Source organism: Bactrocera neohumeralis, chromosome 4, assembly GCF_024586455.1.
Source record: "Bactrocera neohumeralis isolate Rockhampton chromosome 4, APGP_CSIRO_Bneo_wtdbg2-racon-allhic-juicebox.fasta_v2, whole genome shotgun sequence".
Lineage (NCBI taxonomy): Eukaryota > Metazoa > Arthropoda > Insecta > Diptera > Tephritidae > Bactrocera > Bactrocera neohumeralis.
Genome location: NC_065921.1, coordinates 83,817,219 through 83,833,685, shown reverse-complemented (window position 1 = coordinate 83,833,685; position 16,467 = coordinate 83,817,219). Strand labels below are relative to the sequence as shown.

The 16,467-nt window shown below is 35.2% G+C and overlaps 1 protein-coding gene across 8 annotated transcripts in view; it reads left to right on the top strand.

The window, feature by feature from the left end:
* The window catches only part of LOC126755135 (probable phospholipid-transporting ATPase IA), a 133,812-nt gene that overhangs the window by 49,210 nt on the left and 68,135 nt on the right, over nucleotides 1-16,467 (top strand). Inside the window, exon 2 of one of the 8 annotated variants that reach the window (XM_050467491.1) lies at nucleotides 3,650-3,685. The exons of 6 other annotated variants lie outside the window; for them this stretch is intronic. In XM_050467491.1, coding sequence (XP_050323448.1) covers nucleotides 3,650-3,685 — 36 coding nt within the window. Of the gene's footprint in view, nucleotides 1-3,649; nucleotides 3,686-5,529; nucleotides 5,684-16,467 lie in introns of those variants that run through there. One more of the 8 variants, XM_050467490.1, reaches the window with a different exon arrangement.

Genomic DNA, 16,467 nt, shown 5'->3' with positions numbered 1-16,467 from the left:
CGATTAATAAAGCAATAATCTCACATCGCATTGCGTCAGAGAATGTCCTTAGAAGCAGGAAGACAGTAGATAGTGTAGTTGCCGGAAAACGGCTGCATATGTATTGGGTTTCAGGCCACAAGAGCATTCCGGGAACGAAATAGCTGATAAGATTGCCGATGAGATTGCCAAAGGAGCCATCAGCTCGACCTGATCTCGTTCAATACCAGTTCAAGAGAGACACAAATCGTTAAAAATGATACACAACGAAATTTCCGAAAGCGCTGATAGACGAATCAGAGTGATATGGAAGGCATTACGGTCATGCAGAACCGCCAAGATCATATGCAAGGGTGCAGAAGGAGAAAACGCAAGCTTTATACTCACACGGTCTCGAAAAGACTGTAGAACGGTCATACCTTCACTTTTTTATATCATGCGATATTTGTATATTCTGTATATAAATTTGAAATGGCATGCTATGAGACAGCACACAGTCGTTTACAAAAGTAAATTACCAACGGAGAGTGTCTACTCAGAAGAGAGAATAGTTGTAAAAGCATATTTTAGCATTTAGTACTACAAGTTAGCGTGCTCACTCAGTCACTTAGCAAGTAGTACTCTGCATAAATAAATTAAATGAATCTCTCTGCGGCATACCGTGCTTCTATAGAATTATTTGAGTGCCTCTTTTTGAAGGTGCTGAGCGCGCAGATTGTTACAAATAATAAATAAAGAAGAAAATTGAAAAATATGCTAAAGAGTGGACAACACAAAAGCGCCAAAAACAACAAATCAACAAAACAAATTCAATTAAATCGCATGTGTGGGTCCAAATACATAAGTGGGTAAATGGTGGGATTGTGGAAGGTCGCTTTGTTGACGCAATTGAAGCAAATAAAGCAAACTAGTGACACACTGGGGATACACTGGCAGCTAAGGTTGAGCGCATAGTGGAGCGAATAGACAAAAAATTATGTCAATAAAAGGTAAAGTTGAGGAAGGAAGGGAATACAATATAAAGAATATATAGACCGCGTGCAGTTCCACATATTTGCTCACATATTCTTTTGATTTTTGAACCTTGAACAGGGTATATTATGTTTGCCACGAAATTTTGGAAGAAAGAAGCGACAGAGACCCCATAAAATATGTATGGAAATGGTTAGCGTGACGACCTGAGCCAGTTTAGCCATGACTGGCTATTTGTATAGAGGCAAATTAGTCCCATGGTTTTAGAGTTCTCGATCTGAAATTTCGCACACTTTCTTAACTTCCCAAAAGTGTGCTCATTTGTCGCTATCGGTACAATACGACCAATGTAGCATATACATATGTAGCTGCCTACAAACCTGCCGATCAAATTCATTCATTTGTGTGGAAAAGTATTTTATTTGACGAGATATCTTCACGAAATTTGGCACAGATTATTGTCCGAGGCAATGCTACAATCTTCACATATATTATGCAGATCGGAGCTTTATAGCATATAGCTGTCATACAAACTGAACGATCGGAATCAAGTGCTTGTATGGAAAACTTTTTCATTTGTCGAAATATCTTCACGAAATTTGGCAAGAATTATTGCCTAAGTCCATAATATAATTTCCAAAGAAATGGTTCGGATCGGACTACTATAGCATATAGACGCCATACAAACTAGCCGATCAAACTCAAGCCTTTGTATGGAATTTATTTTTACGTAACGAGATATCTTCACAAAATTTGGCAAGGGTTATTGTCTACGCCAATAATACAATCTCCGAAGAAATGGTTCAGATCGGGCTACTATAGCATATAGCCGCCATACAAACCAGGAGATCAAATTCAAGTCTTTATACATAACGAGATATCTTCACAAAATTTGGCAAGAGTTACTGTCTAAGCCAATAATACAATCTCCGAAGAAATGGTTCGGATCGGATCACTATAGCATATAGCTGCCATACAAATTGACCGATCAAAGCCATGATCTTATGTGGAAACTTTTTCATTTATGTAGGTTAATATAGCTTCTCTTCTTCTTGTTTCATTTATTACATTTCTTGCACTCCACTATGTACCCAGCCTAGGGTCAGTTGCCATGGCAGCGCGCTGGTTTACATTACCGCGCTATGCATTTCGTGAATGCTTTCGATTGTTTGCTTGGACCGAGCGTTGAATTAAAGCGATGCCGCGTACTTTTGCGCCGGACAAAAAAACTTTTTGATAAAAACCAAAAAAAAAAAACAAATTTCTGTACCCCTGGCTGTGTGTCGACAAAAAGCGCAACATTGCGGCATATCTATCTGCACACAGTGGGGATCAGTGACAGCTTAAATTGTTGATGGCTGCGAAAGCTTTTTATACCACCTCGTTGAGCGACGCTTTCCTGCTTGCCATTTACTCATATTTGTTTTAACACTTACACATATATTTACATACATATTTACACACACATACATGTACATACTTACACTCATACATGTACATATTTGACACTAACCCATCATTATTGGCGCACTGGAACCCACCAGCTTATTTACCCTTTGTTGGGTTTGTTGGTAATGCCATTTACGCCGTTGTGATTTCCCTGTAATCTCGCTGCAAGCACTACCCTCACGCTTCCCGACAAGCCATTTATGGCGTTTTTAATTTATTTTTTAATTATTTAACGACTTATAGCGCCGAAGTCTCCGTTTACATGTTTCAATGTCTGCTGTCGCCAGTTATTTTTAATTATTAGTAATGCCCCCTTGATCGGCGGCGTGTTTACAGTTTACACACATGCGTACTCATTACCCCTGAGCGCTGCTGGCTCTTCTCATATGCACTTATCTCATTAAGCGCGGCAATTTTTCGGGTTATCATGTGTCAATTTAACGCAATGCAGTCATGATGAGCAACAATGATGTATTACAACGCTGTTTTATTGACAATATACGGAGCATACAGTAAAACCCGCTTCAGTATCGAGCGTGCTTGACCACTTTTGGGCTTAGTACTCGCATTAAATAGATTTAAGTGGGCCCTTTTAAGTACACAATCCCCATAGCGGGACTTAAGCGAGCCCTTTTAAGTACACAATTCACATAGAAGGACTTAAGCCTTTTAAGTACACAATTCACATTGAAGGACTTAGGTGGGCCCTTCTAAGTACACAATCCACATATCCCGTACCTAGCAGAACTTAGCTCAAAAAGCTAAATACCTCAAAAGGGAATTTTTCGTGAGTTACTTAAGCGGGTTTTACTGTTTGTAACTATGTACATATGTAGCTGTAAGTGCACGAATACAAATTATATTTAATGCAAATTGCTTAATTAAAAAGCATTGTGGTTCAGCGATGTGAAAATTAAAGTGAGCTTTTATACTCGGCACTTTATGATTGAATGGCGATTTGTAATCGGCGATACTTTTGTAGTCACGTTCAACCATTTGCTGATATGCGGTTCAAAAAAGCTTAACTTAATCTCGTAGTGATTAAATTTTCGTTGTAATTGGTTTGCTGTAGGGCATTATCGGTAAATTGTTGTTGAGTCAGTCAAACTAAATTGATTCGAAGTTCTTGAAATTAAAATTACAGAGCTAAATTTAGTCTGAAATCATAATTTTGTTGTGTTTTATATAACACTTGAGTTTTCTGTCTAATTAATAATGCCTTATTTATTTCTTCTTCTTCTTTTTACAGGTAAGAGCCATAAAAATGCAGCTTCTGAATCGTGTGGTGGGTATATTTGACTTTATAAACATATATTATTATAAAAAAACATGAAAAAATTTAACTTCGGTGGCACCGAAGCTATAATACCCTTCACAAGTACAAAACATGACTTACAAAAATTTGATTTCGATCGGGCAATTTCTATGGCAGCTGTATCCTATAGTGCTCCGATCTGAACAATTTCTTAAGAGGTTACACTGTTGCCTTAGGCAATAACCCTTGCCAAATTTCGTAAAGACTCCTCGTCACATGAAAAACTTTCCAAACAAGCACTTTATTCAGATCGTTCAGTTTATATGGCATCTATAAGCTATAGTGCTCCAATATCGGCGGCTCCGACAAATGAGCAGTTTCTTGGCGCGAAAATGTCGTGTGCAATACAATTTCAGATCGAGATCTCAAAAACTGAGGGACTTTACAGCGTATATACAGACTGACTGACGGGCAAATAGACTAACAGACGAGCAGACAGACATCAAAGTCCGCTAAATCGACTCAGCTCGTCAAGCTGATCAGTTATATATTTAATTTATAGTTTAACAAATTTCGTGCCAAATTTAACAGGGTATAATATAAATATTCGAGTTGGTGTCAGGTCCGAACTATAAGATTTGTGCGTAAGGACCTCACAACGAAGCTCTTGGGACTTTAGCGAACTTCTAACTATATATGTACATATGTGGCCTGGCGTTGACCTGGTGCAACAAAATTTCTCTTCAATGTGCTGACCGATTCTGGACGATTGCTTCCTGCAGATGGTCTATTTGGTAACAATGCAAATCCGAACTAAGAATTTGGTTGTACTGGTTCAGCTCCTAGTAGATGATTTCTCCAGCCAATCCTATCAAACACACAGGAAATCCTTGCTGACTGTTAAACCCATCAAACACACAGCAAAGCGTTCTTGACTGTCAATCCTAGCCGTATTCGACCCTCACCGTTTTCACTTGTTAGAAATGGAGGGATTTCGTAGCGATTCAGCGGTGTTTCGTAGATGGGAACTCGGTGCATCATATTTAATTGTGCTACATTTGTGGTAACCATACTTTTTAGCTTGGAAACGCGGGCCATGCGGTTTTTTTGTAATAACTTGTTTGGCAACCATACAATCATACTTTCGAGCTTCTTTATTTAACCAGCCTTACTCAAATGTTTCCAAACGTTTTTTGAGTGATGTTAAGTTCTTGGACAGTTAAAGTAATGCTTACAGGAACTGAATCCAGTAAAGAGAAATTGCATGCGAATGAATCTATTTCTCGTTTTATTTTCTTTTTTTAATCAAAATCGAAGTGCTACTCAATAATTATCACCAATCAATCATTTGACGTCAAATTGGTTTAAATTGGTTTAAATTGGTTAAATATATCAGCATTTAACGAAATTTTTATGTTTCCCAGCTAAATAAAAAATATATTAAACTCTTGACACATTAACCTCAAAAAATATTATAATGCTTGATGTTTGTCTAAACTTAGCAAAGACAACAACCAATACTTAACAAAATTATCGCATGCTATAAAAAAGAAGCAATTTACACTAGCTAGTCACACACTAGTTTCTCACTCTCTCTTTCTCTCTCAGTACTCGTAGAAATTTAGTATGCGTCGTGAGCGAAAATCTAGCTACACTAGTGCTAAAGTCTAACTGCCGCCAGCGCGAGCGCCACGTGTAAACACTGAAAGCAATAAAAGAGAGCAAGCTTGTGAGCGCCCACTAAAGTTTTCGAAGAGATTGCTTACGGTTAACCAGCTAAAACACAATACAAAAATGTTTCTTTTTAAGCGCTTTCGATCCCCAAATAGCCGGTTTAGCGCCACAACGCGAGCGAGTGACTGGCTAGCGTGAGTTAGTTAGCTGCGTGCCGTGAACCTGTGGAGTGTTACTTGACGTTGCCGTGTGACTAATATAGAGGCGCGACGCGGTCTCACTAGTGAAACGAAAAAGCACGCGTGGCAAAGTGTCTTAAGCACATTTGCTGTGCTAAATTTAAAGTGTTTTCTGGTAAATAATACATACACATGTGTTTTGTTTACATTTTTGCAAAATAAAGTGCTTTGAAGTGATCTTGAAATGCGAGTAGTCAGCTGAGAGTACATAAAATATTCGACGGCAAACGGTGAAAAGTAAATGCCGAAATAGCCAGCGAGTGACAGTCGCTTAATTAATGCAAATTTCATTTTGCTAGCGCCAAATTGAGTACTCAATTGAGTTTTATTGGCGCATAGTGTTCAAAAGCAATAAATAAATTCGTTGATTAAATCGTGAAAATATGCAGAAGCCTGCCAAAGTGGGCGCTGGGTGCAGTGTAGTGAAGCGGTGTGTCGTAAAAATTATAACGAAATCTTACTAAATTACATGGTGTATGCGAGCCAGGTACTCGATAGCCGCCAAAGCTACCTGTCCGGTGATTCACAATTCGCGAAAAGTTGGCTTTAAAATTGCCACTTTAATTTGCGGTGTTTCGCGTGTGTGACTTTTGCAAATTCTCAGAAGCAGGTATCTCAAGCGTAAAACTTGAAAAGAAATAAGACACAGCAGTGATGAGCTACAGATGCCACAAAGGCTGCGCTGCAGCTGAGCACATAATGCCATTCTAACATCGAAGTAGCAGTTTATGGAAATTGAAAATAAGCAAATAAAAAGAAAATAAACAAATATGCTTTTGTTAGGCAAATTTAGCTTACGAACTGGCGTTAAAATGTGCCGAACAAGTGTCTTTGTGCTGTGGCTGACGTAGAGCGGCAGCGCACGATCACTGACTGCATGGCGTCGTGCATACGTCACGTCAGTCGACTTATAGTTGCTTACCTACATAAGTAACTGCTTTTGTTTGTTATGCTTTACTCGATTTACGACTTCTCATTTATTTATTTCTTACTCACCTTTTCGTCGCTGTCTTTCTTATAGTGCAACCGGCTTAAACCGGTCTTGTAACGTTTAGTAAATGTTTTTTCGACTTGATTACGTCACGTCGCGCTAGTTGACTGCAGTTATGTAGTAATTGTTTTGAAAGAAATATAAATATTTGCTGAAATATTGAAATATTCGTTTGAAAAAGCTGTCTCTCACCAGCACTTAGCAACAAAACGGTAGTTTGCTGTCTGTCGTTCATTGCCTTTCGGTGTTTCTTACCTTTCTCTACCGCTTTTTCTAACTACTTTTTTAGAAAACTAATTCGGCAATTATAGCAAACTATTAGCGTTATTTAAGCCGCAATTTCATGCAATCGTTATGCGTATTCGTTGAGTTTATTGAATAAAATCCAGTTCGTTGAACTTGTGGAACACTACTTAATAGCAAATGCTTTGTCCATTGAATTGTAAATATTCTTACTACTTTTACTTCTTTAGTTTAGGTACTCAAATTCTTAATAATTTAAGGTATTTGTTGTTGTAATTTTTATGACAGTATGTCAATTGAGTAAATCTATATCTGCAAATAGTATATCTCCGCTAATGAAGTTATCATTAATACTTAATTAGTTTGAGATATTCAAGTCTAAAGTTGCCAAGCACAGATACTCGATAGCGTATGCCACATTGTGACTATAAAAAATAAAAAAAAAAAAAAAATTATATAAGAAAAAAAAATATATATAAAAAAAAATCTCGAAAGACACGCTTCATTGCTCTCATCAATTGGAGTGCAAAAGCTAATAATATTGACATAGAAACTACTGACACAATAGAAATATAGAAACTCTCAATGACGAGCAATAATGTTTGAAATCAAGCAGTTAAAAAAATTGAAAAAATAGCTTCAAGTACCTAAAATGTGCACCAACGGTTTTTTTGAAGCCACCATTGATCGAAAAGTAGGTGCTTACCGTTATACGTATTTAATTATGTTGATAATAGCTCGCTGAAAAGAGAGACTGAGCGCTATATGCACTAGAGCGCCGGTGTATTCTTGAATGTGTAATATTCTATAAATGAGTGAGCGGAAACCGGTGTTCGGTATGCAAATTAAGTAGTCGTTAGTTGCCTTTTCGGGTTTCCAAGCGCGCTTACAGAATTTAAATTTTTAATTAAACGAAGTTTTGGATTGATTCAACATCGTAAACAAATATTTTTGATCAGAAATTCATAACTCAATGATGTTATAATTATGCAAATGCTGTTTACATTTAATTTTAAGCTGTTGAGTGAATATTTAAACTGTTCCCACTTGTTTCGAGTTAAAGACGCTTTGATTCACAGCAACAAACCATATGAAAACATGCTATTCAAACGATTATTTAGCTGTGAATCCATAAAAAACTTTCAAAAGTAAAAAATAAAGCCTTTATGTTGTCTCGAAAATAAGTGAACATTCGTAAGATTCAAGGTTTTATGCATACATACAATTGTATTTGTTTTTATGAATTCATAAATCTTTATAATTACATTTGTGTATTTTTATACATTTATTTTATCTACAATGTTTCAAATAACGCTTGAAAGCATAAAAATAAATTTAAAAACTGTTCTCATTTAAAAAAACTGTTCGCACATTTTGTAAAAAAAATTACATCCATTCCGAGCGTGTGTTGAAACACAAAAAAGTAAATTGTTAATCTGTTCTCAATGTTGGAAAACTGTTCCCACTGCTCATTTCATTTGTTTTTAATAGCTATTAGGAATTCAAACATTACCATAAATAAGAAATATGTAAGAAACCAATTTCTGAGCAAATTGACTGTGACATAAATAAGAAATAAGAAACCAATTTCTGAGCAAACTGACTGTTTTAATATTGACCTTAATTAAAGCACGAAACTAGTTTCAGAAAAATTAAAATTCGAAATTGAAACAAATATGTATTGGTCTCTCGTTTTTTGCAAAACAGTCCGCGCAACATACATTCGGTGTTTGAAGCACAAACAAGTAAATTGTAAATTTATTCCCAATGTTTTTGAACTGTTCTCACTGCTTATTCAGGAATTCAAACACTATCATTAATAACAAAGCTATTTTTTAGCAAAATGACTTTTAATGTAAAGTATGCAAACTAATTAAAAACTGTCCTCACAATTGCTCTTCTTAGAAAATTGACTGGTTTATTGTTGTTTAAAGCGTTTTGAAATTTTTTTTTATTGTAAAACAGTCTATGCTATCCGAATGTATGTTTGAAACACGAAAAAGTAAATTATAAATCTGTTCCCAATCTTTCAAAACTGTTCCCACTGTTTTTTATTTCATTTTTAATACCTGCAAGGAATTCACCATTATAATCATAAAACCAATTTCTTAGCAAATTAACTGCTTAAATGTTGAGTTTAATTATAGTATGCAAACTAATTTTAAAAAGTGTTCTCAATTTTGAAACGCGCTTATGTTTGTAACTCGAAAAACTAAATTTTAAATCTGTTCCCATTGTGTGAAAACTGTTCCCACTTGGTATTCAATGTATTTGTTCATAGCTATTCCAACACTATCAAAAACAAGTTATCAATTTCTTAGCTAGTTCAACGTTTTAACAACAAATTCTTGATTTTTAATAACTTAATTTCGTTAAACAGCTGCATAAAAACCATATCTAAATTGTTTTTGTAGAATCAGCGATTGTAAAATTATTTGGCGACATTGAACCGACTACACCAGCATAGCGCTAACATTTTATTGTGTTGCCACCAACGCGTTGTTTAAAAATTCTAAAATGTTTATTTTGTTTTTGTTTTCATTTCTGCTCTCATTTTAGTGAATAAGAGCGTGTATAAAATTTATTTGTAATTTATGCGCCCCAATGTTTTTATTTACTAAATCTATAGTTATTTCCCTCATAGTATTTATATACATATGTATGTATGTATGTATTCGACACTGTCTGGCATTTCTAGTTTTGTGACTTTCAAAAGCGAATTTCATTCGACAGTCGTTGTTGACGTCACATTTCGGCGAAAATCGTATTTTTTACTCTCGCAACAATGTTACTAGCACTGTATTGGCAATTTCCACATGTTGTTTGTAAGTCCTGCTAAAAGTCAATAAAGTGTTATATATACCAAAATAAAATCAGGGCGACGAGCAAGCAAATTTCGGAATTATCGTCTGTCCTTCAAATTACAGCCGTGGCTGTAATAAGATTTTTAATTATTTTGATGAAACTTGGTAACGTTTTTTCCATGTTTTTGAGTTCAGATTTTTTAAAATTTATTGCCTTTTTTTATGGCGGAAACCCCATAAAGTGTCATAACTAAACCATAAATAAAGATATTAAAGTGAAATTTGGCACAAAGGATCGCATTAGGGAGGGACATATTTGGAAGTAATTTTTTTGGAAAAGTGGGCGTGGCCCCGCCCCCTACTAAGTTTTTTGTACATATCTCGGAAACTATTATAGCTATGTCAGACCTACAGAGTCGTTATACAGTATCTGAAGAAATCGATAATAACCACGCTCCCATACAAAGGTTATTTCAAAATCATAAAAGTGCGTTAACTGTCTAACAAAAAACGTCAGAAACACTAAATTTTACGGAAGAAGTGGTCTTTTATTGAGATGTCGATCTGAAATTTTGCCATTCTCAGGAGCTTTTTCTAAATTCTATATAATTGCTTAACACCCTTGACATGTCGAAATATGGCAAATCGGTTCATTCTTCCAATATAAAGCTATTTTGAACCATTATATAATACGAGTATAAACATTAGGAACCAATGATGATAGCGGAATAAAACTTTACAAAAATACGGTATTTGAAAAATATGTAAATGACGGATAATGAAAATTATCACTTTACCATTGTATAAAATGTTCGGTGAAAACTTTTTTACTTGTTTCAAGTAATTTACTAGCACTGCGTTGGCAATTTCCACATGTGTGGCTGCGGAAAGTAATAAAGTGTTTACAATGTACATAAATAAAACGTGGGTCGCCTCGCAAGCAATTTCCGAAATTATCGTCGCCTTCAAATTACTGCGTGGCGGTAATAAGATTTTTAATTATTTTGGAAAATTAACTTTTTTAATGTTTTTGGCAGATTTTTTTAATTTTTATTGCCTTTTTTTATACCCTCAGTAGGTTATAATAACTTTGTCTCGAAGTTTGTAATACTTAGAAGAAAGCGGAGACCGACCTTATACAGTATCTGAGGAGCTCAGTCGTTTAGTCATGTATGTACGTCTGTCTATATATACACGAGCTGGTCTCTAATTGAGATGTCGATCTGAAATTTTGCACATTTCCTTTTCTCTCCAAAAAGTTGCTCATTTGTCGAAATTGTCGCTATCGAACCATTATATCGTATAGCTGCCATACAAATTGAACAATAAAAATCAACCATTGTATGGAAAACATTTTTATTTCAGAAGCTATCTTCACGAAATTTGGCAGGAGTTATTATCCAAGGGAAAGCTACAATCTCACAATAAATTGTTCAGATCGGTTCACTATAGCATATAGCTGCCATACAAACTGAGCAATTAAATTCATATTCTTATATGGAAAGCTTTGTCGTTTTACGAGATATCTTCACGAAATTTGACATGGATTATTTTCCTAGGCAACGCTACAATCTTGGAAGAAATTGTTCAGATCGGATCTATATAGCATATAGCTGCCATACAAACTGAGCGATCAAATTCATATTCTTATATGGAAAGCTTTGTCGTTTGATCAGATATCTTCACGAAATTTGGCAGGCATTATTGCCAAAGGCAATGCTACAATCTCCCAATAAATTGTTCAGATCGGTTCACTATAGCATATAGCTGCCATACAAACTGAGCGATCAAATTCATATTCTTATATGGAAAGCTTTGTTGTTTGATCAGATATCTTCACGAAATTTAGCATACATTTTTGTCCAAAGCAAGGCTACAATCTCCCAAGAAATTGTTCCGATCGAACAACTTTAGCTTATAGCTGTCATACAAACTCAACGTTCAAAATCAAGCTAAAGTTCTTTTTATACCTCAGTATGGTATTATATTTTTTATTTTTGTTTTTTTTTTTACTATCTCACGCTTTCGCTTATTGAAAAACAGCCAAATGTGTATTCGTCATCGTTTGTAAAAATTATCTATCGCACCGACTTATTTGTTATCACAACATTACACCTTTACTCATCTATTATATTTATCATTGACTGTAAACAAACAACAAATCTCAAGAATTTCCAAGTCATAAGCGCTTAATTAGCAAAGTCTCACATCGATCGTGCTCGCGCCCTATCGCTAGACGACTTATTTGCCCATGTACTGTCAATATTGGCAGCGTGTCGTGTAAATCGTGCACAATCTAAATAACAGCACTAAAATAGTCTGTTGTTGTCATCGATTGGCTTTTGTTGTTATTGTCAGCATTATCAGTTTCATTGCACTTGTTTTCTTGAAATTGTCTCGCGTAGTTGCTTTTGTGCCACTTGAATTTCGCCCTTTGGTTTTTGTCTGTGCTTTGGACGGGCGTTGCTTGATCGCTCATTCGGGCGCTGTGCAATTGTTCCCAACCAAAATCAAAAAACTGCTTTGGATCGCTGGCAAAATTCTCAGCCTCGCAGGCGGGCGTTGATTCCCATGTTGCCACATGCTGTGTTGCATGTGGTAGGGATATCAACGGCAGCGTCATGGTTGAATATTTTTGGTATTGTTGTTGTTGCTGTAGTGTTTTGTTGTTGTAGCAAAAAACATACATATATGCATGATGTGCTTTTTTTGGCGCTTCCCCAATGGAGCAAGCTGCATATTGTTTCACTTGCAGCATTGCTGTAAAACATTACAAATATATATATATATATATATATATATATATGTATATATATCTACACATATACATATATGTATATGCATGTATGTACAGGTTTTTCTTGTTTTTGGCTGCCATTGCATCTTTTGGCTGTATGTAAGTAGCAACATTTATTTTTTTATTGCTCTGCCTTTTACTATGTGTGCATACATACACATGTACATAATATTACAACAATAAAAATACATTGTGTCTGTTGCAGTCTGTGCGTCATTGTTTTATTATTGCATATTTATTTCACATTGTTTAATTGTTCCCATTGCATTTTGTTTGCTCATTATTATGTTGTTTCGCGCGCTCGTAAAAGCGGAATTTAACAATAATTGTTTAAGTGTCGGGGAAAAAGTTGTCATGTGCAAATATTATTTTGGTATTTATTATCCTAGGCCGTCTCGCTTTCTCGCCAAACTATAATTAACATATGCATGTGGCTATTTTTATTTATTTTATTTTTTGTTTATGTGAAACTATTTTATTTGAAGTATTTTAAGTCATGTGATTTTTGATTTATGATAAATTAAAAAAAAATATTAATAAAATAAAAATAACCCCTTGGGAATTTCATTTTCATTTTCATTTCTAGGTTTCCCACTTTTTCAAAGAAAAAACTCAAAAACTTCAAATTCAATGGAGAATGTCTATTATCATTCGAAAAAACATTCTTTCGTATTTATTTTTTGAAGATTGTCTCTTTCAAATGTTGACCACGGTTAAACCTCAGATGGTCCATCCGTTGAGTCCAACTTTCGATGACTCGTTCGAGCATGTCGACTGGTAACTGGCGAATGACAGGTGTGATGTTTTGCTCCAAGGCCTGATTCGAAGCGGGATTATCCGCATAGACTTTAGACTTTACAGATTCACAGAAGAAAAACTCCAACGGTGTGATATCACATGATCGTGATGCCCAATCGACCGGCTCAAAACGTGAAATTATCTGCTCACCGATGCGTTCGCTTAATAAGTCCATTGATTGTTGCGATGTGTCACACACAGTGGCATCGTCTTGTTGAAACCAAATGTCGCCGAGAGCGTGAGTTTCAATTTCAAACATCAAATAGTCGGTTATCATGGCGCGATAATGGTCGCCATTGACGATTACGTTCTCACCGGCATCATTTTTGAAGAAAGATAGGGCAAAGATTCCACTGGCACACTAATCACACCAAACTGTTGTTGTTTTTAGGTGAAATGGCAGCTCTTGAATCTCTTCAGGTTGCTTTTCGTTCCAAACGCAGCAATTTTGCTTGTTGACATAGCCATTGAGTCAGGAATGGGCCTCATCGCTGAACAAAATTTTACTCGAAAATCTCCTTGAACATTAATACACTTTCTCCAACGAACCACCAATCTGTGGTGTGGTGAGAATCCGGAAGGTCTGCAAAATACGCTTAAACAGCCGTTATGACCTCTTCATTTGATGAAAAACGCTGGTCATGCATACATTTTTTGAGTTGTGGAAACAAATGGAAGTCGCTGGGGGCGAAATATGGTGCATGCTCCAACAATTCGAACTTTGATTCATGGATTTTAGCCATTGTCAAAATGTCTATCTATATTTTATTGGTATTAAATACTTATGGCAATAAATATAATTAATGATGTACTTCTTAAAACCATAAAAATCTACTTTAAACACTCAGAAAATCGAAAATTAATTTTTTCAAATTTTTATTTCTTTTCGCCGAAATTTTTTTTATTAGTTTTCTGTCACACACAAAATTCACACACTGTTTATAGCCACAAATAATATATGAGACACAGTAAACGGCTTATATATAAATTATTGGCAACTCGTTAATGACGTCTTAAATTGCATTGGTCAATTGCCAATTGAACTAAATGAAAAAAGTTTGCACTCGCCTCACTGCGGCTCGTTAGCTTGCCCGATACTAATGCAAATAACCAACACAGGTATAAATCTACTTCGACGATTATTTGCCGCTTTTATTGCCATTTTCTTGCTACTCTTTCTACTGTATGTTGCTGTCCTTTTCTTGCGATTTGCAAATTGCATTTTGTGATTTATTTTGTTTTTGTATTGATTCGGCTTTTTGGCCTTTCCGCAGTATATCAAACGTTTCACCTTCAATTATAATGTCACACGATTGTGGCAAAGATTTACGTCATTGCCATGACAAAATTCTCAAGAAAGTGCTTTGCTAAATTTATATTCTAAAGCAAAATTAGCTTAGAGGCGCATAAACGGTGGCATGTACGCTATATATAAGTATATATTCTTGCATATATGTATATATTTCTGCATATTTCAATTTGCTTGCCTCTTGCTTCTTATATTGCACCACCCCAGGTAAAAATAACATAATTGGTAGAAACTTGAAATGGTGAGAAGGAAGGTGAAGGTGATTTTTTGATGCTCAATTTGATGAAAAGTTGATAAGCTGAAGATTGACAGTTCAAAGCTGACAGCTCACCAGTGATTTTCGTGTGACTCAGAGTAAATATGTATTTTTGTAAGCAGATATTCTAAGCTTACTGGATGCTAGTGTAGAGATTTTAGTAAAAAAAAAAACAAAATAAATATTTCGCCACCTAAAATGTAAAACAACGTATCATCAAAAAAAAAATTGAAAATCGTTGTCAGATATAATAACCAATGTAATAACCAATATATAACCATTTTATAACCACAACTCAAGTTATAATTATCAGTGTGATAACCAATATATAACCACTTTATAACCAAAACACAAATTTTATTTCATTATATCGTTTTTCCTTCGCCTGTAATCTGATGAAAAGTGATGTTATGTTATTTTGCATTTTAGGTGAAGATTTGTAGTCTTTATTTTGCCCAAAAAATTAAACACCAAGCTTGTTTGCTTAATGATATTGCCATTAATTGATTGCTGATAGTGTGAACTCCTACTTATTTGCATTAGCTTACCGTTAACGAAAACGAATTTGTCGATTAAAATGCCATTAGCAAGGCTAGAAACGAAATAAGTAGTAATACATATGTGCAGCGAACGCCAGGTAAACAGACGACGCGCTGATATTGTCTAATGTTGAACCAAAAAAATGTCAACACTTAAATTTTGACATTGAAAATTATTTAGACTTTTGACTGGTTTGGTTGAAAAGGGAGGCTCGTTAGCGCCAGACCGCAGCGGCCGCACTGAGGTCATCATTAGCCTCATTGTGCTTGCGGGTGGTAAAAACTTGATTCTTTTCCACCACAGCTGATTTTTACCAATAGAAAAAAAAAACAAAAATAGGAAAAATAATGAACTATAGATTATAATATAATATGCATAAAATTGGATCTAAAATACAATATTTTGTAATAATTCTTATCTGGCGCCACCCAGCGGTCTTCTTTACTTCTTCACTGAAATGCTGCGCCTTAACAAACTCAACTGCTACAAACTAGGCCAAATAATGAGACAAAAAATTTCTCACTACGGTTTGTTTGCTTATGATTTAGTCTCAACACTATGCTTTATTTAGCATGCTGAGTCATCAGTTACTTATCAATTAGCATACTGTTAAGTGTCCCCAATCGGTACAATGAGTACCTATGTTTACTAATTTCCGCATTTATTCCCAAATGCCTGTCTATTGCTTGTGAAAAACATGACAAATATTGTCATGATAGTAATATACCAAAAAAAGAACCTTCTTTGTTAATCAGCAAGCTTCCAAGGCTCAACGCTGGCATTATCATCAATCAAAATGGCATTACTTATTTATGTGGTTTTTAATGGTGAGCAAAAGCAATTAATCGATTTGTAAATCGATTATTCGTCGTAAACTGTACTTTTTTAAGACACTTTATGAATTATCTGACTGTGAAGACACTTTCAATCATCCTTGCTTTGATCTACAACTGCATTCAAAGCTGAATATGAAGAGCTGTTTGGCAGTGATACAATTTTTGCAGCAAAATGCCAGTCATTATGCTAATACAATCTAGTTTTAATATGACACTAATAAATGTAAATGCTCAAGCATTTTTAAAACTTAGCAAACAAGCATAAGGATTAGATTTATAGTACGAAATTAATTTGTTGCAGTCTTAAAGATAAAGCATACTTTGT